We start from the raw sequence: 26,237 nt of genomic DNA on the forward strand, positions 1-26,237 counted from the left end.
AAGTGCTTTTTTTGACGTGAACTGCGCTCCACCCTCTACCTGCACAAATAAACCTCTCTTGCAGGACCTCTCAGCACTGCCAGAACGGGCTTTATTCCTGCCAACGTCGACGTGCTACGCGCCGTCCTTTCAATGCGTGTTTTACATCACAAGTGTGGTGCGTGGCAGACAAGTTTTACAGACCCACCTCTGTGGGCGATAAAAGAAAAATGCTGCATACTAAAACAAACATGAGGCACACATCAGAAGGAGCAATTAAAGAAAAGGGGATTAAAGATCTTTTCTTATGACGCCAGAGAATTTAAAAAATGTAGTGTAAAAACTACAAAAAAAAAGCGTCTTTCTCTTTGTATATACTGTTGTATTCTTAGATGATAAAAGAGTGGCCGCCCTCCTTCGGGCATGGGAGGCAGAAGCGCCAGTGTAACTTACTGGCGCAGTTTTTGTTATTTTATTTGTCATGTACCGATATGTATTATTATGGAATACAAAACAGATGGGGGAAAATGGGAAGAAACGCCGATTCGGATCCACACAGTTGAGGGAAGATGAGATGTGGCGCGGGGTTATGAGTTGCATTATTCTGAGAGTTTTTTGGTGGTGATTTGTCTCCCTCGTCTGAAGGGCACTCAGCGGTTTTTTTTTTTCTTATTTTGCTTGTCGCTGTGGCTGCCCCCATTCTGTCAGTTGCTTCAGTCCTTGTTGTCGCCCCCATCAGTCACTGTGCTCCAACTGGTGTGATGGCCGACATGACTTATCGTATTGGCTCTTGTGCCCGTATTCCCCATCTCTTGAATTGTCACTTCAATCCAAGCATGTATGCTTGCCTCTGTGCCGGCAGATCAAAGACGGGTGCGAACGTTATGAAGACAATACGTGTATTTATCGATTCCCATCTTTTTTTTTTTTTTGGTGTGTGCTGTTGTACCTCTTCTTTCTCTCTCCCTCTTTCTTGTTATTTGCTTTGCTGATTTTCTTGCGCTTGGTCACTTTATCTACCGCCGTCCGCACGCTGTCGCTGTGGGGGAAAAAGAAGCATTGGTCACGCATTTGTGGAAAGCACCCACAAACAAAACAAAAACAGAGAAGAGAAAGAGGGAAGGTGTGTCATGCATCTGCAAGTGTACATTGTTGACGGCAAGCGCCAATATACACTGAAGAAGATGGACCCGGAGGGCAAGCCGACGCTCAGCGCCCACCCTGCTCGCTTTAGCCCCGACGACAAGTACAGCCGCCACCGCATTACCATCAAACGCCGCTTCAGAGTACTCGCATCCGAGAAGCGCCCCAGGCAGCTGTAGCACTTTCTCAGTGAAAACCACGGGTTATATTTGTATTTTGTTTTTTGTTTTTTTACTCGCTTGTAAGGAATAATACTACAGCTAATCGGAGTAACAGCTTTGCACTTCCATTTTTTTTTCTGAGCCTCATGCAGCGAGTTCACTTCGCCCTGTGGAATTTTTAAAATTTTTAACGCCTTTCTAGGTCCCCAACACTTTTTTTTTTTTTGGTTCTCTTGTTTCATGCAATTCCGTCTTTGTTTATTGGTTTGGCTTACTTTTTCTTCACTTCCTTGTGCACCAACAATCACGACGATAGCAAGGTATGATTTGTCATCTGCAGAGGCGCATGTGGAGGACGACGTTTTTCAGGTATTTTTCACCACCGCGGTTGCGGTGGGTGCGCATCGTTGCTACCACCTTTGGCTGTGCATTATTTCTTGTTACTGTCAGTGGCTTCATTCCACGCTTGCATGCCCCGCTGTTTGAAAAGGTCAAAGCTGTTACGGATGATGTACCGGTACGATTACAAAAGCCGATTTCTTCGGTCCACTTGCTGCCGGATTTGCTGGCTCAGCTCCCTCACATCAGGAGTGTCTTTAAACGCATGTACACAATTCGTACCGATTGTGCGCGTTTGTCAATCCTGCCTGAATTTCGCGCGAAAGCTGAAGAAATGTTTTCTGCCTACGGTGGTCCACGCGAGCATCTGCTGCGGGCTATTGAAAATCAGAAGGTGGTGGAGGTGCACAATTTGGTTACCGGCGAAACAGCCCTTTTTAACAATATCCGCAGATTTAGACCCGGCAGTGGCAGCGATGGTAGCAATGCGACGGAAAGGAGTGCAGTGGCTAAACTTTACACAGAAGGTAGTGGAGCTGATTTGTGTGACTTCTGCAACAAGCAACGAACAGCTCAGGACATATTTGGTCGCATAACCGGAACGCATTCGTACACGGCATCGAATGTCGCCAAGCTTAGTAAGTGGCACAGTCTTGTTATCACCAACTTGCATGATCCATTGGCCTTGGATGCGGATATCATTGCAGACGTCGTTGCTGTGTCGCATCGATGGTTTAAAAGGGCTCACCGCGAGGATCCCTTGTATGTATATCCGAACATTATTTGCGATGTGGGCAAAAGAGCGTCTGCATCCCAAGTCCATTTTCATGCCCAGATGGTTTTAACGAGGGATCGCTATTTTGCTGGCATTGACCTTCTTCAGCGTGTAGCAATGCAATACTTGGAGAAACATGGAACTAGTTACTGGGATGAACTTGTTCGTTTACATCAAATGCTTGGTCTTGCGGTTCGTGTTGGCAACTCTGCTGTGTTCTCCAATGTGTGTCCCCGCAAGGAGAGGGAACTGTTTGTTCTCAGCAAGGATCCTGAAGATCCCTCCTTTGCCCGCGCGGTTGCTCTTGCGCTGATGACCCTCCGTGATGCTGTTGGTGTGCACAGCTTTAGCTTTGTTCTTTCTTACCCACCTCTGGATGCGTCGAATAACTACAATCTAGGGAAGATGCCCGCTATTCTTCGCGTGATTGACCGCGGTAGTGCATTGGACCCGCGCAGTGACACAGGGGCATTAGAATATTTTGGAAGCACATACATTGCTGCAGACCCCTACGCTATTATCCCCCACTTGACTGCAGCAGTTGACCGTTTCAATGCAAATCTGGAGTTAAACCGCACGGTATGAGAGAGAAAGAAAGAAAGAGAAATGCTTCTTGTGCTCCTAAGCTTTCCTGAGTCTTTCTATCTATCTTCCCGTAAGTGGTTGTTGTATTGTTATTAGTTTCTTTTTCTTCCCCACCCTTTTGTTGTGGATGTATCCTCCGTTACTGCTTACTTTGTTCTTTTCCTTTTCCTTCGTAATGGTATACTCGGTTTTATGTTATGTCTATAGAGCGAGTGCTGTAGGAAGGAGGTTAAGTGTTGAAAGCCAACCCAACCCAACCCAACTCAATCGTCTCTGCCCCACCACATGGGGGGTGGGTTGAAGGCGTCCGTGGCGCCTCCCTTTCGCGTCGGTAAGTTAATGATAAGGGGTGACGCGGAGGAGTCACCGTGAAATTTATCACTAGTCTTTAGTGAAATAAGCTTATGTTTGGCCTTACGAAGGCAATAAAAAATGGATCAAATGATCTTTATTTTTACCATTTTTAACTTCTATTAGGGGAAAAGTAATGATCAGGTTATTCTAATAATTATAATCTTTTTGTGTGGCGCGTCGTCGAGTGTGTGAGAGAGAAGCTTTTCTTTCCTTTGTCTTTTTTATTTTTATTTTTTTATTGCTTCAGAGGTCATGGTGTGTTTTAGACCTTCACCGCGGCTTCTTGCTGGCGCGCTCCGACGCTCGGCAATGCGCTGGCATAGAATGAATGGGGTGTTGCACGATCGCCGGCTGCAGTGGAACCCTTTGCAAAGGCTTCAGCTGCCGTCGCGGAAAACCTTGACAGATATGCCGACGCTTGATGGCACTTTAGACATTGTCGGCTACCAGCTTTTCCGTGATGGTTTGCTGCCGACATCACTCTCTTCTGTCCGCGCGTATCAGCAGCAGCAGCAGCAGCAGCAAATGTTTACAAACTCCCTAGCAGACACCCGGAAGGCGCCAAAAGAGCGTACTCAGGCGGAGTCCTACATGCGTAAGCACGGTGTGGTGCTTCGGCGGAGCATCAAGGAGACCTACCTCACTATTGGCTGCGATGAGGCTGGCAGAGGACCGCTGGCAGGGCCGGTGGTGGGTGCCGCCGTGTGTCGCATTCCGTTTTCTAGCTTTAACAATGAGCTTAGCGCTGTGTATAACGCGAGGGAGGAGTTTCAGATCTTTGATAGTAAGTCCTTGTCTGAGGGGCAACGCAATGTGGTATTTCAGAATATTACGGGGTACCAGACATTATTTGATTTAGTTGCAGACAAGGTGTTTGTGGTGCATCACGCAGGTGGTGATGCTGCGCCGGACAATGTTTTGACAAAGCGGTTCCCATCCCACATAAAGCTGCAGAAGTTGCCATTTAAGAAGCTTCTTTCAATGCAAACGCCGTATTTAATTTCATACCACGGCCAAAACATATGTGGGAATTATTTGTACTTGTGGGCAATTGGTATAGCGAATCACGCATATATAGATATGGCCAACATTTATGTGGCCTCCATGCACACAATGCACCGCTCTTGTTTGGCTATTTGGCGCACGTTGAACGATACACGCTTTTCTCTTGAAAGGGCGCCCCGACCGAAGCATTGCTCCATCGCACAATACCTTTTTTCGCGTTACTGCATAGCTGCCCCCCATGACTATCACAAGCGGTACGTGGTCCCATCGCAGATTGAGCTTGTGAGAGGGGCGGCAGACTTTTTTGATATGGAACCTGTGCAACCACCCTTGATTCTGGTGGACGGACACGCCGCCCCTGAGGGGACAATCAACTTTTTTACAGATATCCAAACAGGCGGATGCGTCCAACCCATAATTGAGGGTGACAAGAGGAGCTTAACAATAGCTGCAGCCTCGTGTCTTGCGAAAGTGACACGCGATGACATTATGAACTACGTGAGTACATTATATCCCAGATATCAGTTTGCGGAGAACAAGGGGTACCCGGTGGAATACCACATGCGTGCCGTGCAGCGGTACGGTGTCTCCTCCATTCACCGTAAGTCGTACAAGCCATGCGCTACTGCCATAACAAAGCAGCTGAAGCGCAAGGCGAAGGCCCCCCACATATGTAGCTGAATGGATGAAAAATGAGGCAGCGAAAAGAAGAAGAATAAAATAAAATAAAAAAACAGCTGGGCGTAGACATAGAACGATAAGACAAAAGGAAAGGCTTTAAATCCTGTATTGAAGCGCCCTCTCTTGCTGCATTATGGAGACGGACAGCTGCGTCCATTCTTTTTCTTCTAAAAGCTTCATGGCCTTTCCTCTGTGTTATTGCTTTCCAACTTTCCTTCAAAAAAAAAAAAAGTTTAGGTAGACGCCAAGGCAAAACACATATTTTTATTACAATACCATATTTTTTATTTTATTGTATTTTTAGGCTTTTGTATGTGTGTTTTTTGTGTGGCATGCCTACAGATGTGGCGGGGGCTGAAGTAGAAGATGATCAGTCTTTATCACTTCCTGGTAGTGAGTCTATTACGCTTTTAACGAGGCGTTTGAACTGCATTGGGGAGTTAACGCATAAACTGCGTCTGTGCCAGGACGAAGAGATGAGTCGTTTTCAAAATGTTATAGATGCACTAAACAAAGAGGAGGCACGTATTTGGAGGCAATTTCATGTTGTCGACGTGCGGCACATGGAGTTGATGGCTTCTTTTGGACTTCCGGCGGAGTCGTTGAATACAGCATTGTTGTGGGACGAGATGTACCATTTATCTTTAACAGAGGTGGAGTTGCAGATTATGGAGACTAAGGCCGAGGAGAATATTCACTCCTTGCGAGCGCGTATGGCTTATCGCTGTCTAGGGGGCAGTGACAATGTTATCACTTCTTTTAATGAAAAACTTGTATTTGCGCGTTATCACATTTCGCGGGCGGCGGCACCCTCTGGTCTTTGCCATCATCCAGAAGGGGGCGCACCCCCTGCTCTGCTGACAAACGCCTTTATAAAATCGGATTCCGCTTGCAATATGGATAGTACGAATGACACAGCTTTTTTAGAAACTGAAACGGACAGCACACATGTTTCTTCATTGGAATTGAAGGAGCTTGTGACGGCCATTAACAGCTCCAAGGGTGCATCACGGAAAGTGCGTGATGTCCTGTACCGTTTCGCGTCTGTGTCTCCACCCTTAGTTCTTCAACGTGATAAATGTGGGGAAACTCCTCTTCACATCGCATGCGGCTTGTGTAAACCATCGCTGGATGTGATTGGAGAACTACTGCATGCGGGAGCCAATGCCAGCGTCAAAGATGCTGCCGGCTTCACCCCTTTTCACTTGGCTTGTCTTCACACACGGGATGACAACAGTTTGCTGATACAACTCTTGCTGGAGAGTGGCTGTGATGTAAATGTGCGCACCACTGAAGGCGAGACAGCGGCGCATTTGTGTGCCGTGGATGATAAGTATTTCCATTCACTACAATTTTTGTATCATGTGGGAGCTGATTTTTCAGCAGGGGCTTTTTTCGAGGCGTGTGGTGCACTCCCATGGATGTTGCACGCGCCAACGGAGAAAAAGCGTCCTGCATTTTTAACTTTTTGAACACCGATGCGGTGTAGTTTTTTAGCTTGTGTGTCTTCCTTTTTTCTTTTTTTTCTTTTTTTACTTTCTGCCCGTGTCACAGCATTCTTATATATATATATATATCACAAGAACAAGGACCTCATCAATGACAATTGCTGCCTCTACTAGTACAACTAGTAGTACTATCATTCAGTTTCTTGCTTTTGCTGTGCTACAGTATATTTTGCTTGTTTGGCTGTAGTGGCCTTACTCTGCTTCTTGTTCACGTAATGTATGTGCATGCACACACATGTTTCTCTCTAACCACGTTTTGAACATATTTTGTTTTTGTTTTTGTTTCTAGCGCATGGGGACTGATGGTTGTGCTGCGAATTATCGGGGACGAGTGGTCATGGGAAGACCGTATTGCCCTTGCGGTGCCTCCGCAAAAGATGTTTACGATGTGCATCCCGCTTCTAATATCCAAACTTGGCGTTGAGAAATGGAGTGGTCTTGTGCTCTACAAGACGGAGGGAAAACCACCAAAGTTCTGCCGCGCAACCACGCCGCTAGATATGTCAAGCAATCCGCAGCGGGAACGTCTGCGGGACGGTGCGGTGTTGTGGGTACGCGTGGCCCCTTCACTCATACAACAGGAGCGGGATCGTGCGTTTCAAAAGGCACTGGAGGAGTGGCGAGGAAAGAACGGGTTAAAGGGGGCTTCAGTGGATCTCAGTGATGTGAGGCGTTTCATGGAAGAGCTGAATTCACATCTGAACACAGCAGACGCTGCACTTGTAAATAGTGAGGAGCGCGAAGAAAGAGGTGCGATTGAGGGGGAAGAGCACCGTCTGTTTTTCTACATGACAGTGGTAACGCGTGAGGAGGAAACTCTGCGGCGAGAAGAGGCATACCAACGGCGAGGTCTGGAGGACGCGTACATGTCTGCAGCGGAGCGCCACCACCGTCAACATCGGCAATTACTACTTCGCACATATGCTTTAGAATTAGCTGCATGGGAGGGAAAGAGCCGTCGTCTTGTTCAGGAAGAGCAATGGAGGGAGTTTGAATCCATGCTTGGAACGTTAAAGGACGGTCTCGCGGCGCTTGCAAAGCCATCGCTTGAGGAAGGGAAGCAGACGAGGGGAGAAATGCAGGCACATGAAGAAAGTGTGGAAGTAAGTGTTGACGCCGCGGCACTTTTATCGTTATTGCGCGCGGAACTGCAAAGTTTGCTGGGACATTTGGAGCAGGTGTACAATGAAAAAATGGAATTTTTCGAGAAGCAAAGGGAGCACACGCTCCGAGACAATGATAATTTTCTTGCATGTTTGCGACAGCACATCAGTAGCCTTTTTTGCATCAGTCGTAGCGAAGTGAGGCAATCGGGTTCACCTTTGCTTTCACAACCGTTCAAGACAATGAACATGGAGGAGCTTACAGAGGCACTGAAGCAACAAGAGGCTCTGGTTACGGAGTTGACACAACGGCATCGGGATGTAGAGGCACACACATTGAGTGTTCTTGAAGAGGGTGTCTGGAGGATGACGTTGGACATCGTCCATGTGACGCAGCTAAACATATGCAAATATATAGAATCCTTACAGAACCTGATGCGTACGGCGCGATCCTCATGGCGTGGCGCGGAAGGCAGGAACACAGGAACACAGGAACAGGTGGAATTCACACAGAAGACGCTGAAAAAGGGACGGCATGAAAATCCCGCGAGAACGGAGAATTCTTTGGATAGTGTTGAAGTGGCATACTCAGCTGGTGAGAGAATGCATCACTGGGGCACTTTTCAGAAGAGCAAAAGTCTCGGAATTCATTCAGATGTGTACAACATATTATTGATGTTTGTGTCGCGGTATGCTGAGTTCTACAACTGGAGTTTGCACTCTGGAGCCGAAGGCGGTCACGACTTTTTGGATGACTTAATACGTAATTGTGGTTCTTTGCAGGTTGCTGTCGATGAGCTTTGTTCGACATGCAAGGTATTGCCTCATCCCATGCGGAGAGAGTTTCTTCACGTGGTCGAGGCGCACGCCCCGCACTTAGCGGTAGTGATGGACCTTATGCTTCATCTATATACTGGGAAGGAGGTGGAACTTCTGTTGTGGATAAGGCCTGAATTGAATGTTTGTGGTGAGTTTGCAGAGCACCAGGCGGACGATGGTTCTGTGTACTATTATCATACGATTGCTGGGATGAGCCAGTGGCTACGTCCTGCTTCCCACTGTATCACTCATTGATTGACAGCAGATCTGAATACACGTTTTCCCTGGCTCTTATTGCATGAGTCTGCGTTGAAGTTTGGATATCGTTCTGGTGATGTCCGTAGATAGTTTCTCTACGGAAATTTGTGGGATTTGGTTTTAATACATAGTAAATGCGATATGTGAGACAAAGTCATGTATGCATTGATGTTTCAATGCTCTCTGTCTATTTTCCCTTTTTTGTTTTATATGTTCCTCTCACTATTTGACTCTTTTTCTCCATATCACAAATGAACATTGAAAAAAATAAAACAAATAAATAAATATGAAGTGTTTTGTACTGTTTCATTTTCATTTTAATTTATTTTCTTCAAGAGGATTTTGCTCTTTGTGTGTTTCCAGCTCATCATCAACAAGTACGCCATCACTATCTGCTGTGAACAGTGACTCAGGAAGCCATGTCGGAGACAACCATTGCTTTCCGTTGTAACAACTTTCTGCTGGTAGCAGCAGCTGGGCTGAACGCTTTTTATTACATCAAGATCATGGACACGGAAGACAAGTTGACGCAGTTGGACTCCCACAAGGTGGTGGCGTGCACAGGCGAAAACGGCCCACGGGTTAATTTTGTGGAGTACATCAAATGCAATATGGCCTTGAAGAGGATGCGGGAGCACGGCCGTGTCATTAGAACTTCTGCAGCAGCTTCATTTATGCGTAATACTCTTGCCGGTGCCCTGCGCAGTCGTGATGGGGCTTATCTTGTTAATTGCCTTCTTGCCGGCTATGACGTTTCAGCATCTGCTGATGACGACGTCGCCACGGGGCCGCATTTGTACTACATGGACTACCTCGGGACAATGCAGGAGGTCCCGTATGGATGCCACGGGTACGGTGCCACCTTTGTGATTGCGATGCTTGATCGTCTTTGGCGTCCTGATTTAACGGCGCAGGAGGGTGTGGACTTGATGCAAAAGTGCTGCGATGAAGTAAAGAAGCGTGTGGTGATCAGCAATGACAAATTTATTTGCAAAGCCGTGACAGAGGATGGCGTGGAATTGGTACGAAGTGTGAACTAGGATTATATATATATATACACACACACACATGCATCTGTGTAGCTCCTGATGTGACAGCAAAGAACAAAAGAGGGGAGTGATGGATGACGTTTCTTTTTATCTTTGTTTGTTCCTTTTCCTTCTCACTCACTCTATTTAATTACTTTGGCCTGGCTTACCTTTGTGCGCGATAACGAGTGCACGAATGGACGCTTCTGCGCATCCCCCTGTGTTCTTTTCCGCCTATCCTGGCAGTACATGGATGGGCATGTTTCTTGTCTACGCAAAGAACTTTCCTCGCTCTCCCTTTTCCCTCCCTCCCCCATCATCATCGCGTTATTCCTCCATTTATCACTCTGCTGGAGATCTACAGCAAGAAGAGGGAGTGGGAGTGTGAGAGCTGCTCATAGCACCCACATGTCGGACGAACCAGATCACTGGAGCTTCTTTCAGCTCCCACCCTTTTTTACGCTCCAGCCGGGGACAACAGCACTTGCGCGGCAGAAGTGTCTCTGGGGGAATCTCATTTTGGACCATGCGGCGCATCATGCGCTGAACACGAGACCGGGTTTGTGTTCCTTCCTTCGCCTCTACAAGAGTACGAGCGATGTTTTTCGCAACCCCAGTCTTAACCGACGTCTCCCACCGGGGGCGGCCAGGCAGATGCTTGAGTTTCTTGTAGCACAAAATCCAATTCATTGTGTCGTTGTTTCGACTGACGACGACAATAATGAGAACGATGACGAGAACTTTGCGGTTCTTCTTGCTTGCAATGTGGGTGGGCTGAAGGAAATTGAGCAGGCGCTCTTGTCGTGGATTCTTGATAGGGGGGCCGGCACCACCATCGCACATGTAGCGCAGAAAGGTGTGGTGATGACCTTCGATGAGTTGGTCGAAAATAAATGCCTGACTTACGGACGGGACCGGGAACCTGTCTTGAGCAGGTCGTCAGCGAGTCCCGTGCCTATTGGGGACGTGGGGGCCTTGTCAGAGGAGCAGGCCATCCGCACTCTTCTTCACTCGCTCAAAAATAGGCCACTTTCGACCCTACACCCGATTTGCATTACCTTGTTTAACCTTGACGGCAGCGAAAGGCAGCCGTATGAAGGCGTAAAATTTGGTGGGAGTGTCGTCTCTTCTTGAGTCTGGCATGAAGAGGGTGAAGTCTACCAGTACGAGCACTGGACTCCCATTGGAGTGCAAACATGAGCACCTGCCTATCAATATTATTTATATGTGTATGCAAACCTCTCTGGGAAGATGCGTTTTTGCTTGTCAACTTGCTTTGCTACGTCCGTGCCTTGATAACGCCTTCCGTGTACTTTTTCTGTTGCATTTGTGATGGTTTAACACTCGTTTATCTGACTCTGTCTCTTCAGACATAAATATCTATATGACTTTTCTGATGTGTGTTTTCGGATGCATTCGTGCCTATCCATTTTTCTTTGTTTTATTTTTCAAAAAAAAAAGCCTTGTCTGACTGTTAAAACCGCCACGTGAGTGGGTGTTAGAGGGCCAATGGCGATAACGGGTGCCAAGGAAGCGGAATCTCCCTGCAACTTGGACGACGTTCGACAATATGTCTCCGCGTTGAACTACCCGTTGGAAAAGGTGAGTGATATGACAGAGGAGATGCGGGCGGAGTGCAAGGAAATTGTTGTGAACGCGATTGAAAAGCACGAAGACAGCTATGAGCATGCAGCTAAGCACATCAAGGAGCAGATGGACAAGAAGTACGGTGCATCTTGGCATTGCGTGATTGGAGAGGGCTTTGGTTTTGAAATCACGTATGAGATGAAGCACCTCATGTACATGTTTCACAGGGGCTATTTGGCGATTGTTGTCTTCAAGGGACTCTAGATTTCTCCTGGGACACGTGGCCGTATGCAAACTCCCACAGCGTGTGCCTTTATTGCCGCTGGCGACAAGCGATGGCGATTTGCTCGAAACCACGCGAACGGGGGAGAGAAAATGGAAATGGGGCCTGCAATGACGTTATCACGCGACACGAAAGGATAACGCTTCCAAAAAGCAGAAAACGGAAAAAAGTGGTACCGTGTGGGAGCGACGCAGGTGAATGGCACGCTGGACTCTTTGCGCACCCATTTTGTTTTGTTTTTGAAACGATGTACTTTTTTAGCCACCATGTTCTTTAGAATTATACTCTTTCTTTGTTGAGTTTTTTCTTGTTTTTTTTTTTCTTGCATTCATCTTCCTGTTGCTCTTTGCGGGCGTTGACCTTGTCCTCCCCCCACACACATTTTTTTTTGTCTTTTTTTTGTTGCTTTTTCGTCCTTGGATTCACTCCCTATTTAGGAGGGGCAGAGGGGAAAGAAAGGACGGTTCTTCATCCTGCCCTACTTTTGATCCTTTCTGTAAGAGATGGCCGCGGCTGGGGCGACTCATTTGCTTCCACGCACCACATCTGAGTGGGTTGCGCTGGTGAGGAGGGCACTGCATCTACGATTAGATGAACTAGAGATTCCTGAACATTTCTTTGTAAAAGATATCCGCACAGGGCGCCGCTATTCGCACCTGCAGGATCCAATGCGAACGCCCCATCAACGCGAAGGCGCCACGTTGGTCCTCCTCTCGCCACCATCCAAGATGACGGGGAGGGGATTTCAGGAGATGTGCATTACACTCACGAAGCGAACGGCAAATGTTCGTTGTCATAAGAATCAGATGTCATTTCCAGGAGGGAAGGTGAACCATGGTGAGTCGCCTGTAGCTGCTGCGCAGCGGGAAACCATGGAAGAAGTGGGCATTGGCGCATCATTGTACCATGTCATTGGTCAATTGCATCCGATTTACTCGCTTGACAGCGGATACAAAGTGTTTCCCGTAGTTGCAGTTGCCACCACCGCCGTAGAGCCACTCTGCAACAGTCCAGATGAAGTGGCTTCAATTCATTATCTGCACCTCTCTCGTCTCTTGCTGGACTCGTCGCGAGTGCACTGCCGCATTATCAGACGGCACGCCCTAACAAGGGCGGCACCCGCCCTTTTCCCTTGCTTCTTTGCTAGTAACTCGCAGACCGTGGCATGCAGTGATGTATGTCCCACACTAAATGCACCGCCAATTCCAGAAGATGGTGGTTTGTTACCCATGCTGCAGGAAGATTTTCCTGGTGAACTCGTATGGGGAATAACCTCCTTTGCTACGTGCGAGTTTTTACTGCGTCTTGCTGCAGTGCTAGCATTGCGTAAACATAGTGAACTCCAAGCGATGGATTTACTGAGGTGCAGTTCAGTTGTTGCGCGCTTCCCAGAAGGTTGTAAGGGGGTAAAAGGTTGATTTGACGAAAAAAAAAAGAATGAGGGAAGTGGGGAGGTGAGTGAGAAGTGGAGGAAAGTCGCTGGAGATGCCAATTATAATGTGTGCTTCTGTGTATATGTAGTTTGGGAGAATGGCTGAAAAAGGCACAACCTAAGAAGTGAGAGGAGTAATAAAATTTCTTTATACACCACCTTGATGGACTCGTTAATGGAACTATGTTGTTTATGTATTTGACAGCGATACAGTTAGATCTCATCATTGTCTAATATTTATTTTGCTTTGTTGTAGGTGCATCATCAAATGCCAGTTGTTCTGCAGTGTGTGGTGTTTTTGTTGTTACTTTACTGTCAATCTTCAGGGCTTGTATCGGGTGATGAGAGGGCGACGCTCACCGCTCTACGACGGCTGCGGGCGGCGGTGGCTCAGCACGATGTGGAGGAGGTGAATCGTGTGATTCGCGATCACTCGCTTGAGCGTCAATTGGCATTTCGTGCCCCATCGCCCCTATACTGGGTAGCCAATGAAAAGACCGAGTCAGAGAACCTTGTCCGCATCACGCAGATATTGTTGGACTACTTTGGCGATAGCAATTACGACTACGACCGGTACCATCCTCTAACACGCGCGGCTCGCCACCATCTCGCAGGTGTTATGGCAACTCTGCTCAAGTGGCCGAGCACCATCAAGGAGGTTCACGCGAAGTACCTCTGGTGCGAGGATCTCACTTCACTGCCTGAGTCCGTGCGGGTCGTCATCACACCTGAGAGCCCAAAATGCTTTCGTGATTTTGCCCGCGTGGCCGACTATGAACATAGCGAATTGGCGAAGGCGGCACGGCAGCATCGACAGGGTGCGGAAGATACTGTAGTGGAGGAGTTTGATTGGTCAAACCCTTTTCTGAGCCCACCACCAGGGAAGAAGCCAACCTTGAAACATTTTGTCATGAATCCACGGGCTTTCGTGGACTTCGTTGAGGCGATTTTATACTACTTATGGGGCGAGTGGGAACTTTTCTACAGCATTATCTACAGTGTAATTATCGTCGCATTTAACTGTGCGACGTGCGCTGTTTTTGTGGCGGCATGGTGGAGGCAGCGATGACTGTGTTTGCATGAAACAGGACAGCTGTTGTTGTTGTTGTTTTTCGTTTTTGACGAGGTTGGCGTGAAAGATGATGCAGACGATTGTAATATGCGTGAGAGGGTTTTTTTTTTATTTTGTGTGTGCTTACGAAGAGCAATTCTGGTGAATGTTCATACCAAAATTGGGAGGGCAAAGGAGACAGTCGTGAGCGAAATACGGATGCCATCTACAAGTGTTTGCTTTTTGCCACTGGAAGTGCTGGTTGCATTGTGGATGGTCACTGTCGTTGCAGGCGTTGGTGCCCCCCCCCCCCCCTTTTTTTTTTTTCCTCACTGTGGTTTGTTTGCCCTTAAAATTATTTATCAGTTTGCTGCCCACGTGATGGTGGTCCCGGAGACAACGAGGGCAAAGGCTCGTTTGCAGCTTAGCACCATGCTGAAGGGTTTGGGGGAGTTTCGGGTCCACCCGGAGAAGGTTGGGTCGTATGCCGAAGCCATAGTGACCAAAATGAGTGCCGAGTATTCAGACAAGGAGTCCTTTCGCGACCAGCTAATGGGTCTACTAGCAAACATGCGAAACCTAGACGGCGAGCTCGAGAAGGTTGGACCTTCTGTCTTGGCCACTCTGAGCCCGCAGGAGATGCTCTCTAGAAGTCAGCGACGGGATCGTGAGCGGTTCTTGAGGAAGCGAGCTCGTGAGCAGCTGCTGTATGATGTGACCAGTATGCTTTGTCCGACATGCAAGCTTGTGCGGTCCGATCGCCTTAATCTCAATCACTTGGCACTTGACTCGGAGGAAAACGGGACACAGTTCGACTACAACTTTGACAATCTCTGCCAGTGCGATCACCACAGCAGCGAGGACACGACCAGCACTTCGTCGTCGTCGTCGTCGTCGTCTTCGCCCTTGTCGTTGTCGTCAGCATTGAAGTCAGAGAAGAAACATGGCTATGCAGTTGACGATAGCCCATCAAACATATAAAATGTTGTTTCCTTTTTTGAGATGCTGCAGTCGTGCGCTTCTTGCGTGGCCCACATAACATATATATATATATATATATTTGGGGGAGGGGAGGGGGGGATGAAGCGGAGCGGTGGCTTCCAGACAGTTGTGCGATGACAACCGACAGCAGTTTTTCCTGCGCGTTCTCTTTTTATCTCTCTTTTTTTAAATAAATCAATATTTACAATGCCTTTTCCTTGTGTCTAAAGAGGGATGCTTGGAGGGCGTGCGTTGACTCTGCGAGAATGAGCACCTGGCGAGGCGATGGCGTGGGCGAGCGCGGCGTATCATACCAGAAGGGACTGGTGGCCGCAGCCTCTGGTTGCATTTTCAGGCCTCGACAACTGACAGGGGAGGAGGGGACGGACGTCATTGCTCAGGAGACCCGCGAGCTGCTTGAAGGAATTCGCGTGGACCTGAGTCAGTTAAAAGGGTCCGTTGATCTCAGGGAGAACACGGAGCGTTTAATGTCTCTCAAGGCTGCACGCCAATTGATAGCATACAAATGTATGCTAGACACCGCGGAACAGCAGACAGAGAACGCCACGGCCTCTCAGCAAATTCCGCACGCTGGATTCTTTTTCGTTCCCATGGCAATGGCCCCAATGACGCGTCTCACCATCTGTGACTACCAAGAGAGGGTGACGCAACGACAAACTTCCAAACTCGAGAGGATTGATGCAGCTCCGCCTCAGGACCCTCCTCCATGGAATTCCTCTACAAGTCTTCAGAGTAGTGAGAAAGCGACAGGGGAAAAGATATCCGGTGGATCTGTTTCTGTTCAGCATCGATCATTGATTCCTACGGCGAGGATGGTATCAGCTGCTAACACGTTACATGCATCCAGTGGGGAAGAGAATTGTTTAAAACAGTCTTCTTCTCCCAAAGAGCATGGAACCGATGGTACACCGGATGAAATGTTGTTTGTATCTCGTCTTGACGAGATGTGGATACGTGATTATTTAAGACGGCTTAACATTGTGACACGCGATTCAACGGAGTTGGAAGAACGCATAGATGATCCCGTGCTAAATGGCGTTGCACTGCGTCATCTAGTGGATGTTGCATTGAAGAGGGAGCGAAAAGACGGGGGCGTTATGCGCCCTGCGATCGTGTTAAGACCCAAAAATTTGGACGATGTTCGGTTGAATTATGTTTCGGCTCTCAATCTCTTGCGTGCTGCAGAGAAGAATGCGACGTTTGAAATCCCTAAGGAATGTCGTCTCATACGCCCAGAGGGTGTAATTGTGCGAGGGGATTCGGCAGCACTATTCACGTTAATGCGCACAGTCGTGGATACGTATTTACCGACAAACTGTGAGCAGCTTTGGTCTGCGTCGCCTATGACGTGGCAAACTTACCCAGATGGAGGAAGTTATGCAGCGAGCGCAATGAGCTCCCTAGAGTTGGCGGTGTGTGCGTTCTTGTGCTCACTGAATATCTTGGCAGACCCTGTGCTGCATCAGTTGCCTCCGGATGACGCCGTTGTTCCGAATGCTCTTATGGCGCCGTTTCTTCCACCACAGCGAAAACTGTGGCAGGTGCGGACCGATGGTTTTTCTTCATTGTATATTCCATCGGTGTTTCCATTTCTCACGAACGGCACGGCATTGTGTGATGTGGTGGCAGAGGTCACGGGTAACCGACTTTCTGTTCACCGGAATCCGAGAGTGAAATCAAATTGTATGGAAAACATTCAAGCCGCGTTTACGGAGCTCCAAAAATATTGTCCTGTGAAGATGAGTCCCTTTTTTCTTGACGCGCCTGAATGTGTATTTTATGGTGATCGACGATACATCTTGCTACTCCTAGAGGATGTTATGCGAATGGCCAACGGTGTCGTTCCACGGCGACGCGCTCCTTGCTCCAGTGACACACCCTACCTTGGAGGGCAACCTCCCTCTGAGGTTCTGCATGTACCAATGACCCAGGCATCGAGGCCATCGTTCTCGACCTCACTGCCTGAGGTGCGTGCGCATCAGTGTTTGGCTGAGTCGGCGGCATGGCAGTCTGCAAGGGTCAGCGGCAACGAAGAAGGTTTGCGACACCCTGATGATTTCACCCCGCGTTGTGTCATTGCCTCACCGCTTTCGGGACGTCGGGGCGCAGTGTGTACGTCTCTGACTAAGCGAGCAAGCCCCTCTTCTGCGCCGTTAGGTGAGGCAAATGTCACGGTGAGTACGTTGAATGCCCCAGTTGCTATTATGAGCGGCGTGGAGTACACGGAAGACGAGGTGGAGTTGCTGCGAAAGTGGCTTATTGCGGTTCTTGGCTCGGACTTTCATTACACCGCTGCGGATCACTCCTTCTCCGTCTCCTGTCGTGATCTCCAGCTGAGCGGCAACTCCCTAATTTTTTCTGACGGAGTTGTTTTGGCGCATGTGATACGTGTTTTGGAGCGGCGTCGCTGCGTGGAGCTGGACTCACTAGAGATGCATGCAAAAGCCACCGCATCAAAGCGACGTAATATTAGGAAGTGTGTTTCATTTTTGCAGACTGAGAAGCGTACGCTGCTCAATGTTCCCCTGCTTGACGAGATACTTCTCTCTGGTAATCGCCTTGGCGTGCTGTATGTTGTGCACTGCCTTAAGAGTGCCTATCGCTTTGCTGTGCGGTTATAGATTAATGTTTCTGCGCCTATACATATCGCTGTTCCCCGCTTTTTTTTTTGTTCTTGTTGTCACGTGAGCTGCTGCTGGAACTTTTTTTTTTTGATTGCTTATTTTATTATTACTATTTTCTTCTTCTGGCGCCTGCTGGAAGGAGTATTATACTGACAACAACAACACATTAAAGCACCCGGGATATGTACGTTGGCATTGACCTGGGAACCTCGGGCGTGAAGGTGGCGCTGATGGGGATGGATGGAAGCCTCATCGACACGGCGACCGCCGGCTTGGCTGTGTCACGGCCCAATCCCTTGTGGAACGAGCAGGACCCCGAGACATGGTGGATGGCAGCAAACAAGGCCATGCTTATTCTCAAACGCAAGCATGACATGAGCAAGGTTCTTGCTGTGGGGCTTTCAGGCCAAATGCATGGTGCCACGCTTTTGGACAAGAAGGGCCGAGTTCTCCGTCCCTGTATTCTTTGGTGCGACGGCCGCTGTGCTCTTCAATGCCGTGAACTTGAGAAGGCTGTACCACATTCGAGAGAGACAACGGGCAATCTCATAATGCCAGGCTTCACAGCAGGGAAGTTACTTTGGGTACGTCAAGAGGAGCCAGACATATTTGAGCAGGTTGATAAGGTGCTTCTACCCAAAGACTACTTGCGATTTCGAATGACAGGCGACTTTGCTTCCGAGATGTCTGATTCTTCAGGAACCATGTGGATGGATACGTCAAAGCGTGACTGGAACGATGACCTCTTGCATGCATGCGGATTGTCGCGTCATCACATGCCAAAGCTTTACGAAGGGAGTGAAGTCACGGGTCACTTGAAGCCCATTGTTGCCAAGGCGTGGGGCATGAGGGAAGTTCCTGTGGTGGGCGGTGGCGGCGACAATGCAGCAGGAGCAGTTGGTGCAGGGTTGTACAAACCGGGTCAGGCGATGCTTTCCCTTGGCACTTCCGGTGTCTACTTTATTGTGTCTGACGGATTCCGCCACAACACCAAAGAGGCGGTGCATAGCTTTTGTCATGCGCTTCCTAACTCTTGGCACTTGATGTCGGTTATCCTCAGTGCGGCATCATGCTTGGATTGGGCGGCAAATTTAACGGGATGTAAAAACGTTGCTGAGTTTGTCGCCAATGCCGAAAAGGCTCAGGGATTCGATGTGACACCTGTTTGGTTTCTCCCATATCTTGCTGGTGATCGGACACCACATAATAATGCAGATGCCAAAGGTGTTTTTTTTGGCTTGACAGCTCAGCATGGTCGATCTGAGGTGGCACGTGCAGTTTTGGAGGGCGTGAGCTTCGCTCTTGCACAGGGAATGGACGCAGTGCACCGCTGCAACGTAAGGCCTACAAACATTACACTGATAGGTGGTGGATCACGCAGTGCATTCTGGCGCCAGATGCTGGCAGATGTCACGGGGCAACCGCTGGACTTTTGTAGTGGCGCTGACGTGGGGCCTGCGCTGGGAGCTGCTCGTTTAGCTCAGATGGCTATGGAGCAGCGCCCCATCGAGGAACTTTTACCCCACTTGCCGCTTGTAAAAACACACCACCCCGACATGGGGCAACACAAGATCTACTTGAGGCGGCGGAAGATCTTCGCAGAGCTTTACAAACGCCTGGAGCCGCTTATGGTCTCTAAGTTGTGAGCGGCGCTTCAGCTGTCTCTTGCAGCGGCGGTAGGGGTAGAGCATTAGAGCGTGCAGCTTGTCGAGGGATTTGTTGTGGTTTCCTTATTATTTTTATTTTTATTTTTTTTATGCATGTGTGCCCTCCAAAATGCGTCCATTTATTGCACTTCTGCGCAAGTGTCTTCTCCCGCTTTGGTTGCTGCAATGACTTTTATTGCCCTCTCTCAGTTATTTGTCTTTGCTTTAGATGATCGATGTCGTTAGGAAAACGAGAGAACGAGGCGGCAGCGGCAGTGAGAAAAGAAGATGAAGATATAACGGTTGTAAACAAACGGAGAGATATGTGTATTTTTTAGGGCAAAAATATTTTGTTCCTTCGAGAATGTTATGCGTTTTACGTTTGCGGGTTGTAGGTAAACCTCATCTGTGGTGCAGGGATAAGTTGGGGGGCACACTGCAGCAAACCCTTACCTCCTGTTCTTCTACTTTTTCTCGTTTGTGAGAATAGGGGGGAGGGGGGTGACAGGCCATCTCCTCTAGACGCACGCTTGCCTCTTTTGCTTCCTTTTTTTTTGCGCACTTTGATCGCAGGCGCGATCTTGATATAACTGCACGCTGTGATGCAGCTGAATTCACTTTGTTGTTTCTTTTTTTTTTTGGTTTTTCTGGTGTTGGTTTGCTTCCCGAAGAAAGGTGCTTGTAATCAAACAAAAAGAAAGTGAGAGAGATGACGACAAACCCGGACATTGAGTCGGATATCCCCCATGAGGTGTACTCCTTCTTCAGGGCGCTTAACAAGGCGGTTGACTCGTGGGATACAAGCCTCCTGCATGACTTGTATGAGAACCAATTCCCAAACCTCACACAGAACTTCTACATGGCCGGTCCTGGGCAGTTCCGCCCATGGCCTTCGTTGCGGATAAAACCCGTTGCTGATTGCTTTAAAAATCGTACTGCCGAGCAGCTGTACTCGTTTCTGCGTTTCAAGCACCTCTTTACTGACCGTGCGGTGAGCCAAAATGACGCCAAGTCTTCATGGGACACGTTCAACAACCTCTTTAATGCCCTTCCCTCTGGGAGCTGCGATGTGCCAAACTGGCTTCTGTGGGACATCTTTGACGAGTTTCTCTTTCAGATGACTGTGGTGTACCAGAAACGCTTTACAGGAAGGGTTGGGTGGTCTGTGAATGAGGCGATGCAATTGATGGAAAAGGTGGTCGCAGAGTCCGGCATTGAGGAGGTTATTCAAGCGGAGACTTCCGATGAAATTACGAAGCCAGGAGCTAAACATGCGCAGTGGATGTGTGGCTTTTTTGGAATCATCACGACGGCCAAAGTTAATGTGCTGCTGGGTGACTATATGGGCGCGTTAACTACTTTAAAGCCCTTGGACGTTTACGGTCGTGGTCGACAAGTCCTAACTGTGGTGGCCCCGGCAAATGTGTCGCTGCTGTATCATATGGGCTTCAGTTATCTGATGCTTCGACGCTATGCGGATGCCAGTCGTGTTTTCCGTCTCAGCTTGTCCACAAAGGTAATGAACCGCAAATTTTCAGAAAAGATGCAGTTTGATTGTGCCTACATGTATGTTGTCTCCTGTATTCTGGGCGGTATGCAGCCTGATAATTTGAGCTGGTTGATTGAGCCAAGAAAGCTGTCTACCTTTGAGGATGACAAGGAACTTTTGTCAGCGGGCGACGAGGAGCGATTCCGTGAGGTGTTTGATCGCTGTAGCCCAAAGTTTCTTGCCATTCCTCCCATAGCTATTAGTGTCTACAAGGGCACAGAGGGTAAAGAGCTTCAGGCGCGTCTGTTTCGGCGAGCAGTGAAGCAGCAGGAGGATATCATTAAGTTGCGTGGGTTTTTTGGCGTGTACCAAACTACAACGACAGAACTCGTGAAAACTGTCTTAGACGTGGAAGATGGACATTTGCCGTTGTTTGCGATGAAGCTACGCTATCGCCAGCTTGTACACGATGGGTCATCGGCGGACCTTCTCTCCGGGAGCTACGCCGTCCGTTCAGCTCTCGACTACACAGTTAAGGGAGAAAACATTGATGTGGTGCAGAAGTCCTCCTACCGCACAACCGAATCCAAGTATTTTATGCGCATTAATAACCTGCGCCGGCGATACAGGCATTTTGAGAATCAACGACAGGAGCGGCGCCAGCCACAACACATGTCAGGTGCCAGCTGATAAATCTTTCCAGCTCCGTCTTTATCCCAATCCCCTCTATTGTTGTTGTTGTTTCGTTTCTAATCCATTTGTAAGGACAGCGCTGCATATTCAGCACGCCTGTTTGTAAGTTAAAATCATGAAGAATCACCAACCCGACGAAAATAAGACCAGAAAACAAGGAGTCTGTGTGTGTGTGGCATGGACACGGCTGTTTTATGGTCTAGTACAACACACCGATGACTGAGAGTTCCGGTGCACGCAGATGCGTTGTTCCCCATTTTGTATTTTAATTTCTTTGTTTATTCCCATTATTGCTTCTTCAATATGCTACTTTCTTACCGTCTTTATGGTCGGGAGTGGGTGAAGGTGATCGATAGATGTTGCCCAATGGCGAACTCAGGGAACTTGAGCCTTGCCAATATTGATGCGGTGTCGCAGAAGGCGCGTCTGCAGAGACTAGAGGAGGAACTTCAGAGGCTGAAGCAGCATTCGTTTAGAGGTCATGGAAGCGGTAGAACACATCCCTCATGGCGGCACAAATACTCTCCTCCGGCAGGGGGGAAATTGGAGGGTATCAAGCTACGTTCGAGCTCTAGTGACTTGGCCAGAAGTCTGACTTCAAGCCCTATGAGCGAGGAGAGAATGGAGAGCTCATACTACGAATTACGACGAATTGTTCCACACCTTTCGCCGGAATTTGAATGTGCGGAGCGTGACGCGGTGTTAATTATTTCTGCCATACGCTCCGGATCTGCTGTTGGAGGCGCGGAATCCTGGGAACAGCGCTTCTCTTCACTGGAGACAGAGAAGCGGATGATAAAGAACAGGCTTGAGCGTCGAAGTCAAGAGTGTGATGAGCTAAAAGGGACTGTGACAGAATTGCAGCAGAAGATTCGGTCCACACAGGATGGTTCACGTGCTTCCGTGAATTTGCTTTCTAAACGGCACGAGGAGGTTCGCAAGCAACTCTTGATGGAGGAGTCAAGGAGCCAAAAATTGAAGATCCGCAATGGGCAGCTGGAGATGGAGGTGGAACGGCTTAGAGGGTTGCTGCACTCCCAACTACACAAGTAGATGCTGAAGACATGACGACAAGGAAGAGTCACCGCGTAAAATCTTGTTGTGTTGGTTGAGGCGGTAGTTGTTCCCTTTACTCCCAATCCACTCCATTTTTTTTTTGGTTTTTCAACCCCTTTACTGACGCTTTTCAGGTGGAGGACGCGACGTGTTATAGTGTCCTTGCGCCAGTGGGTTCGATTGGAATGTGTCAGGGAATTCAATACATGATTTCCTTGAGTTTTACTTGTGTGGGGTCACACCTGCTCTCGCTTCTCTGACCGTGCTTATGCGGGCTCCCGTGTATATATGTCTAGGAGGGAGGGGGCGGGTTGCTGTTTGTCTCTGAGTTCTGGTGTCAATCGCAAGGAAACTTGTCATTGTTGCCTTTTTGTTGTGTTTTTTACTGTCTTTTTCTTCTTCTTCTTCCCTTTTGGACTAATTGCTGCATGTGCGCATGCATGGTTTTCTCTCTGCTTTTGATAACATCGTTTTACTTGTGCCTCAAGAAGAATATCACTACGTTTAGCAATGGGGGTCACACGCAAAGTACTGTCGGAGGGGAACGGCGCACAACCAAGAGCGGGCGATGTAATCACTGTCCACTGCACTGGCTACCTTGTCAATGGCAAAAAGAAGTTCTGGTCAACGTTGGATAACAATGAGCCGTTTTCCTTCCGCGTGGGGCTCGGGCAGGTGATCCAGGGCTGGGATGAAGGAATGCTGATGATGTCGACCGGTGAGAAAGCTGAGCTCACGATGTCCGGCGATTTTGCCTACGGGAAGAAAGGGTTTCCCGCCTGGGGCATTCCCCCGGATGCCGATCTTCTCTTTGAAATTGAACTTCTTAAGATAAATTAATATCTCTACCGGTAAGTGGTATAGATAATCTCTTTTTTTTTTTTAAAAAAAAACCGTTCTCTCGTTTTCTATCGTCTCTGGATGTTTTACATGAGAGTGCCAATGTTTGTTCATGGTGTGGACATAAGTGAGTCAGTGCGTGTGTATGCGAGTTATCCCTAATGGGGCGGTGGGCCATGATGTGATGAATTTATTTCGCCGCATTTATTTTCTTGCACCTCAACGAAAAATGTGAAACAACTAAAATTATGTTAGGACAAGCAACTATAAAAAAAAAACACAGAAAATAAAAGGGCACTCACACGTCTGTTCGATGCCAATCAGGTACAGCATAGTTGTTCCAGCATACAAGGAGAGTGGGAACTTAGAGGCGCTCACAACACAGGTGTTTGATGCGCTCACAGATGCCGGTTTTGCCAAGAATGATGTAGAGATGCTCATCGTTGACGATAATTCGCGGGATGGTTCGGTCGAAGTTGTACAGAAGCTTCAGAAGGAGGGATACGGTGTACGTATTGATGTTCGCACAACGGAGCGTGGTTTGAGCAGCGCAGTTATTCACGGTATTTCTAACTCTAAAGGAAGCCTAATTTTTGTGATGGATGCTGATCTTCAACATCCACCCGAAGCTGTTCCTCGTCTGTTCCGCGCCCTCGAAAAGCCAGAAGTTGAGTTTGTCTGCGGCACCAGGTATGGTGCAGGTGTAGCCATCGATGGCGACTGGCCTCTGCATCGACGGGTCATTTCATGGGGTGCACGCGTGCTTGCTCGTCCACTTACGCCTCTCAGTGACCCCATGTCAGGCCTTTTTGGCCTTCGCAAGGAGGTTTTTCAGCGTGGTGTAGAAGTGTTGAGTCCTGTTGGCTACAAAATAGCACTCGAGCTTTTTGTTAAGTGCCACGTGCAAAAGTATGAAGAAGTTGGCTTCAACTTTGCCACCCGAACTGTGGGTGAGAGCAAGCTAACGGGAAAGGTGATGGTTCATTACCTGAAGCACCTCAAGGACCTTTATCTGTTTGCATTTGGCGTGTGGGCACTGCTTGTGCCGTTGGCCATGGTATTTGTCCTCCTTTGCTTTATGAAGCACGTTCTGTAGAGTTTTTTTTTTCCTTGGAATAACCAACAATGAGGATATTAGAGGGGACCATAAAAACACACAAAAGACGGACTGAAGAGGGAGGGAGGAGGGAGGGGGGTGAAGAATAATGTGAGTACAATTTTTACAAGAAAGGACGAAAAAAAAAAACGAATGAACGAGGAGATACTTGCCAAGGCGGTGAGGCAGTAGGCGCGCGGGTGGTAGTTACACAATTTATTCGTCTTGTTTTTCTGTCTCGTGTGCGGGAAATGTATTTTGCTTACTTAGCTAAACTCTGTGATATCTTCCTTTATATTTTTCTTTATTTCCGTAGATTTTACAGGGACGCTGCATTGCTGCAAGAATGAATAAGGGCAATGTTGTGGCTGTTTTCTGCGATGGCCCAGACGAGCAGGAGCTAGCAGCAAGACTCAAGAAATTAGCAACATTTCCATTTAAGATTTTTCCCGTGCTTAATGGTCCCTCCATGTACCGAGCAGTTCGAATCTTCTGCGTCTCTCGCGATTATTACCGCTGCGCCTTAAATCTGTGTACTGGGACCACCGAAGACGAGGATCGGGCCAGCCAGGCAGTGCTAGCTTCTGTGCTTGACCACATTGAAGCTGTTTACGCCGGGTGCCGTCACATGACGCTAAAACAACCACTGGACGTTCTTTTTATGATGTGTTTTTATGCCGGGCTGCCACTACCCCCATTCTCTGTGGTGAAGTCAGAAAATGATATTGAGCAGCTTAACTTGCGATTTCCTGTAAAATTAAAGACTGGAAATCCTCTTCAGTGTGGATTTAATTCCGTTGTCACAGATATGCCAACCTTGCGGAGGGTGCTGCATGAAGTTCTACAATGTCACGACAAAGTACTCGTGTGGGAAGTAAACGGCACGAAGAGTAGGGAGCTGCAGACCTTGGTCTCGGGCTCCGGTTGCGTTGCTATCACACAAGAAGGCCACAAAGACGATGTATGGCTCAAGCAATGCACCCCTCTCATAGAAAAATGCGCCACAGCCTTTGCTAAGTTAGTAATAAATAATCACGGCTTTGCGAAGCTGTGGTTTAATAAAAGCCCGTATTCGGAACAGTTATTCCTGGAGGATGTGGAACTTGGCTGCTCCTTAATAGACTTGAACGCCGACCTTTTTTTGGCAGCCGCTGAAAAGGGGTTGTTGGAGGAGTGCGTACGTGAGGGAGAGCAGGGTTGTAAAAAGCCGGTTATGGGGGTGCGGTACGGTGGCAATGACCGAGGGTATCTTCTATGTGCCACCAAAGACATCAAGAGAGGGGAGCTTGTGTTTGAGGATGAGGGAAGTAGTTTCGCTATTGTCACACGGCCTTTTGTTGAGAGGCACTGGGGGGAAGAGGAAAAACAAACTTTTACTGAATACGCGTGGCCGCTAGATGGCGACGGCCATGTGTACGCCATTTGGGAGAGCGACCCTAGCAAATGGCGTCCCATTAATCATTCCTGCAATCCAAACTGTATCTTTGGCGAGGACCATTCACTGAACGTTATTGCCTCCCGCGACATCAAGAAGGATGAGGAGCTTACAATGGACTACTCGACTTTTTGCGACTACACGATGAAGCCTTTTCCCTGTAGTTGTGCCTCGGAGTGTTGTCGTGGAATGATAGTTCCGGATGAAGCGGCACTGTACAAGTACGGCACAAATGTGTGGCACCGACGACCTCCTATTCCCCCGT

General features: G+C 48.3%; 17 protein-coding genes and 1 pseudogene across 17 annotated transcripts in view, besides 11 other annotated features; all 18 read left to right on the forward strand.

Moving 5' to 3' along the window:
• Positions 1-978: 978 nt before the first annotated feature.
• Positions 979-1,268, forward strand: TraAM80_00695 (hCG1640792, isoform CRA b; annotated as a pseudogene).
• A 337-nt stretch (positions 1,269-1,605) lies between these two features.
• TraAM80_00696 (uncharacterized protein) lies at positions 1,606-2,982 on the forward strand (the record flags this gene model as incomplete). The annotated part of the gene is made up of 1 exon (XM_029377765.1): positions 1,606-2,982. The coding sequence occupies one exon, from the start codon at positions 1,606-1,608 to the stop codon at positions 2,980-2,982; it is 1,377 nt and encodes a 458-aa protein (XP_029242424.1).
• A 240-nt stretch (positions 2,983-3,222) lies between these two features.
• Positions 3,223-3,249: a microsatellite.
• A 339-nt stretch (positions 3,250-3,588) lies between these two features.
• TraAM80_00697 (putative ribonuclease HII) lies at positions 3,589-5,022 on the forward strand (the record flags this gene model as incomplete). Its single annotated transcript, XM_029377766.1, has 1 exon — positions 3,589-5,022. One exon carries the CDS (start codon positions 3,589-3,591, stop codon positions 5,020-5,022), a length of 1,434 nt encoding a protein of 477 aa, XP_029242425.1.
• Positions 5,023-5,044: 22 nt separating this feature from the next.
• Positions 5,045-5,075: a sequence feature (A-rich).
• A 279-nt stretch (positions 5,076-5,354) lies between these two features.
• On the forward strand, positions 5,355-6,494 carry TraAM80_00698 (uncharacterized protein; the record flags this gene model as incomplete). The annotated part of the gene is made up of 1 exon (XM_029377767.1): positions 5,355-6,494. One exon carries the CDS (start codon positions 5,355-5,357, stop codon positions 6,492-6,494), a length of 1,140 nt encoding a protein of 379 aa, XP_029242426.1.
• A 39-nt stretch (positions 6,495-6,533) lies between these two features.
• Positions 6,534-6,556: a microsatellite.
• A 26-nt stretch (positions 6,557-6,582) lies between these two features.
• Positions 6,583-6,599: a microsatellite.
• Positions 6,600-6,832: 233 nt separating this feature from the next.
• TraAM80_00699 (uncharacterized protein) lies at positions 6,833-8,707 on the forward strand (the record flags this gene model as incomplete). Its single annotated transcript, XM_029377768.1, has 1 exon — positions 6,833-8,707. One exon carries the CDS (start codon positions 6,833-6,835, stop codon positions 8,705-8,707), a length of 1,875 nt encoding a protein of 624 aa, XP_029242427.1.
• Positions 8,708-8,971: 264 nt separating this feature from the next.
• Positions 8,972-8,997: a microsatellite.
• Positions 8,998-9,014: 17 nt separating this feature from the next.
• Positions 9,015-9,042: a microsatellite.
• Positions 9,043-9,129: 87 nt separating this feature from the next.
• Positions 9,130-9,750, forward strand: TraAM80_00700 (proteasome beta 2 subunit; the record flags this gene model as incomplete). Its single annotated transcript, XM_029377769.1, has 1 exon — positions 9,130-9,750. The coding sequence occupies one exon, from the start codon at positions 9,130-9,132 to the stop codon at positions 9,748-9,750; it is 621 nt and encodes a 206-aa protein (XP_029242428.1).
• Positions 9,751-10,146: 396 nt separating this feature from the next.
• On the forward strand, positions 10,147-10,872 carry TraAM80_00701 (putative dolicholphosphate-mannose synthase; the record flags this gene model as incomplete). The annotated part of the gene is made up of 1 exon (XM_029377770.1): positions 10,147-10,872. One exon carries the CDS (start codon positions 10,147-10,149, stop codon positions 10,870-10,872), a length of 726 nt encoding a protein of 241 aa, XP_029242429.1.
• Positions 10,873-11,247: 375 nt separating this feature from the next.
• Positions 11,248-11,589, forward strand: TraAM80_00702 (dynein light chain; the record flags this gene model as incomplete). Its single annotated transcript, XM_029377771.1, has 1 exon — positions 11,248-11,589. One exon carries the CDS (start codon positions 11,248-11,250, stop codon positions 11,587-11,589), a length of 342 nt encoding a protein of 113 aa, XP_029242430.1.
• Positions 11,590-11,989: 400 nt separating this feature from the next.
• Positions 11,990-12,019: a microsatellite.
• Positions 12,020-12,111: 92 nt separating this feature from the next.
• TraAM80_00703 (NUDIX hydrolase) lies at positions 12,112-13,026 on the forward strand (the record flags this gene model as incomplete). The annotated part of the gene is made up of 1 exon (XM_029377772.1): positions 12,112-13,026. The coding sequence occupies one exon, from the start codon at positions 12,112-12,114 to the stop codon at positions 13,024-13,026; it is 915 nt and encodes a 304-aa protein (XP_029242431.1).
• A 282-nt stretch (positions 13,027-13,308) lies between these two features.
• TraAM80_00704 (uncharacterized protein) lies at positions 13,309-14,109 on the forward strand (the record flags this gene model as incomplete). Its single annotated transcript, XM_029377773.1, has 1 exon — positions 13,309-14,109. One exon carries the CDS (start codon positions 13,309-13,311, stop codon positions 14,107-14,109), a length of 801 nt encoding a protein of 266 aa, XP_029242432.1.
• Positions 14,110-14,134: 25 nt separating this feature from the next.
• Positions 14,135-14,161: a microsatellite.
• A 311-nt stretch (positions 14,162-14,472) lies between these two features.
• Positions 14,473-15,072, forward strand: TraAM80_00705 (uncharacterized protein; the record flags this gene model as incomplete). Its single annotated transcript, XM_029377774.1, has 1 exon — positions 14,473-15,072. The coding sequence occupies one exon, from the start codon at positions 14,473-14,475 to the stop codon at positions 15,070-15,072; it is 600 nt and encodes a 199-aa protein (XP_029242433.1).
• A 59-nt stretch (positions 15,073-15,131) lies between these two features.
• Positions 15,132-15,151: a microsatellite.
• A 187-nt stretch (positions 15,152-15,338) lies between these two features.
• Positions 15,339-17,714, forward strand: TraAM80_00706 (uncharacterized protein; the record flags this gene model as incomplete). The annotated part of the gene is made up of 1 exon (XM_029377775.1): positions 15,339-17,714. One exon carries the CDS (start codon positions 15,339-15,341, stop codon positions 17,712-17,714), a length of 2,376 nt encoding a protein of 791 aa, XP_029242434.1.
• A 185-nt stretch (positions 17,715-17,899) lies between these two features.
• TraAM80_00707 (putative xylulokinase) lies at positions 17,900-19,363 on the forward strand (the record flags this gene model as incomplete). The annotated part of the gene is made up of 1 exon (XM_029377776.1): positions 17,900-19,363. The coding sequence occupies one exon, from the start codon at positions 17,900-17,902 to the stop codon at positions 19,361-19,363; it is 1,464 nt and encodes a 487-aa protein (XP_029242435.1).
• Positions 19,364-20,072: 709 nt separating this feature from the next.
• On the forward strand, positions 20,073-21,542 carry TraAM80_00708 (putative eukaryotic translation initiation factor 3 (eIF-3) interacting protein; the record flags this gene model as incomplete). The annotated part of the gene is made up of 1 exon (XM_029377777.1): positions 20,073-21,542. The coding sequence occupies one exon, from the start codon at positions 20,073-20,075 to the stop codon at positions 21,540-21,542; it is 1,470 nt and encodes a 489-aa protein (XP_029242436.1).
• Positions 21,543-21,911: 369 nt separating this feature from the next.
• TraAM80_00709 (uncharacterized protein) lies at positions 21,912-22,598 on the forward strand (the record flags this gene model as incomplete). The annotated part of the gene is made up of 1 exon (XM_029377778.1): positions 21,912-22,598. The coding sequence occupies one exon, from the start codon at positions 21,912-21,914 to the stop codon at positions 22,596-22,598; it is 687 nt and encodes a 228-aa protein (XP_029242437.1).
• Positions 22,599-22,989: 391 nt separating this feature from the next.
• Positions 22,990-23,009: a microsatellite.
• Positions 23,010-23,111: 102 nt separating this feature from the next.
• Positions 23,112-23,441, forward strand: TraAM80_00710 (peptidyl-prolyl cis-trans isomerase; the record flags this gene model as incomplete). The annotated part of the gene is made up of 1 exon (XM_029377779.1): positions 23,112-23,441. The coding sequence occupies one exon, from the start codon at positions 23,112-23,114 to the stop codon at positions 23,439-23,441; it is 330 nt and encodes a 109-aa protein (XP_029242438.1).
• A 313-nt stretch (positions 23,442-23,754) lies between these two features.
• On the forward strand, positions 23,755-24,537 carry TraAM80_00711 (dolichyl-phosphate beta-D-mannosyltransferase precursor; the record flags this gene model as incomplete). The annotated part of the gene is made up of 1 exon (XM_029377780.1): positions 23,755-24,537. The coding sequence occupies one exon, from the start codon at positions 23,755-23,757 to the stop codon at positions 24,535-24,537; it is 783 nt and encodes a 260-aa protein (XP_029242439.1).
• A 77-nt stretch (positions 24,538-24,614) lies between these two features.
• Positions 24,615-24,637: a microsatellite.
• Positions 24,638-24,883: 246 nt separating this feature from the next.
• The window catches only part of TraAM80_00712 (putative SET domain protein), a gene marked incomplete at both ends in the record, with an annotated part of 1,413 nt that continues 59 nt past the window's right edge, over positions 24,884-26,237 (forward strand). The window contains one exon of the mRNA XM_029377781.1: positions 24,884-26,237. This exon is cut by the window's right edge and continues 59 nt beyond it. Coding sequence (XP_029242440.1) covers positions 24,884-26,237 — 1,354 coding nt within the window.

Source organism: Trypanosoma rangeli, assembly GCF_003719475.1.
Source record: "Trypanosoma rangeli strain AM80 chromosome Unknown Tra_15.4_contig_00012, whole genome shotgun sequence".
Classification (NCBI taxonomy): domain Eukaryota; phylum Euglenozoa; class Kinetoplastea; order Trypanosomatida; family Trypanosomatidae; genus Trypanosoma; species Trypanosoma rangeli.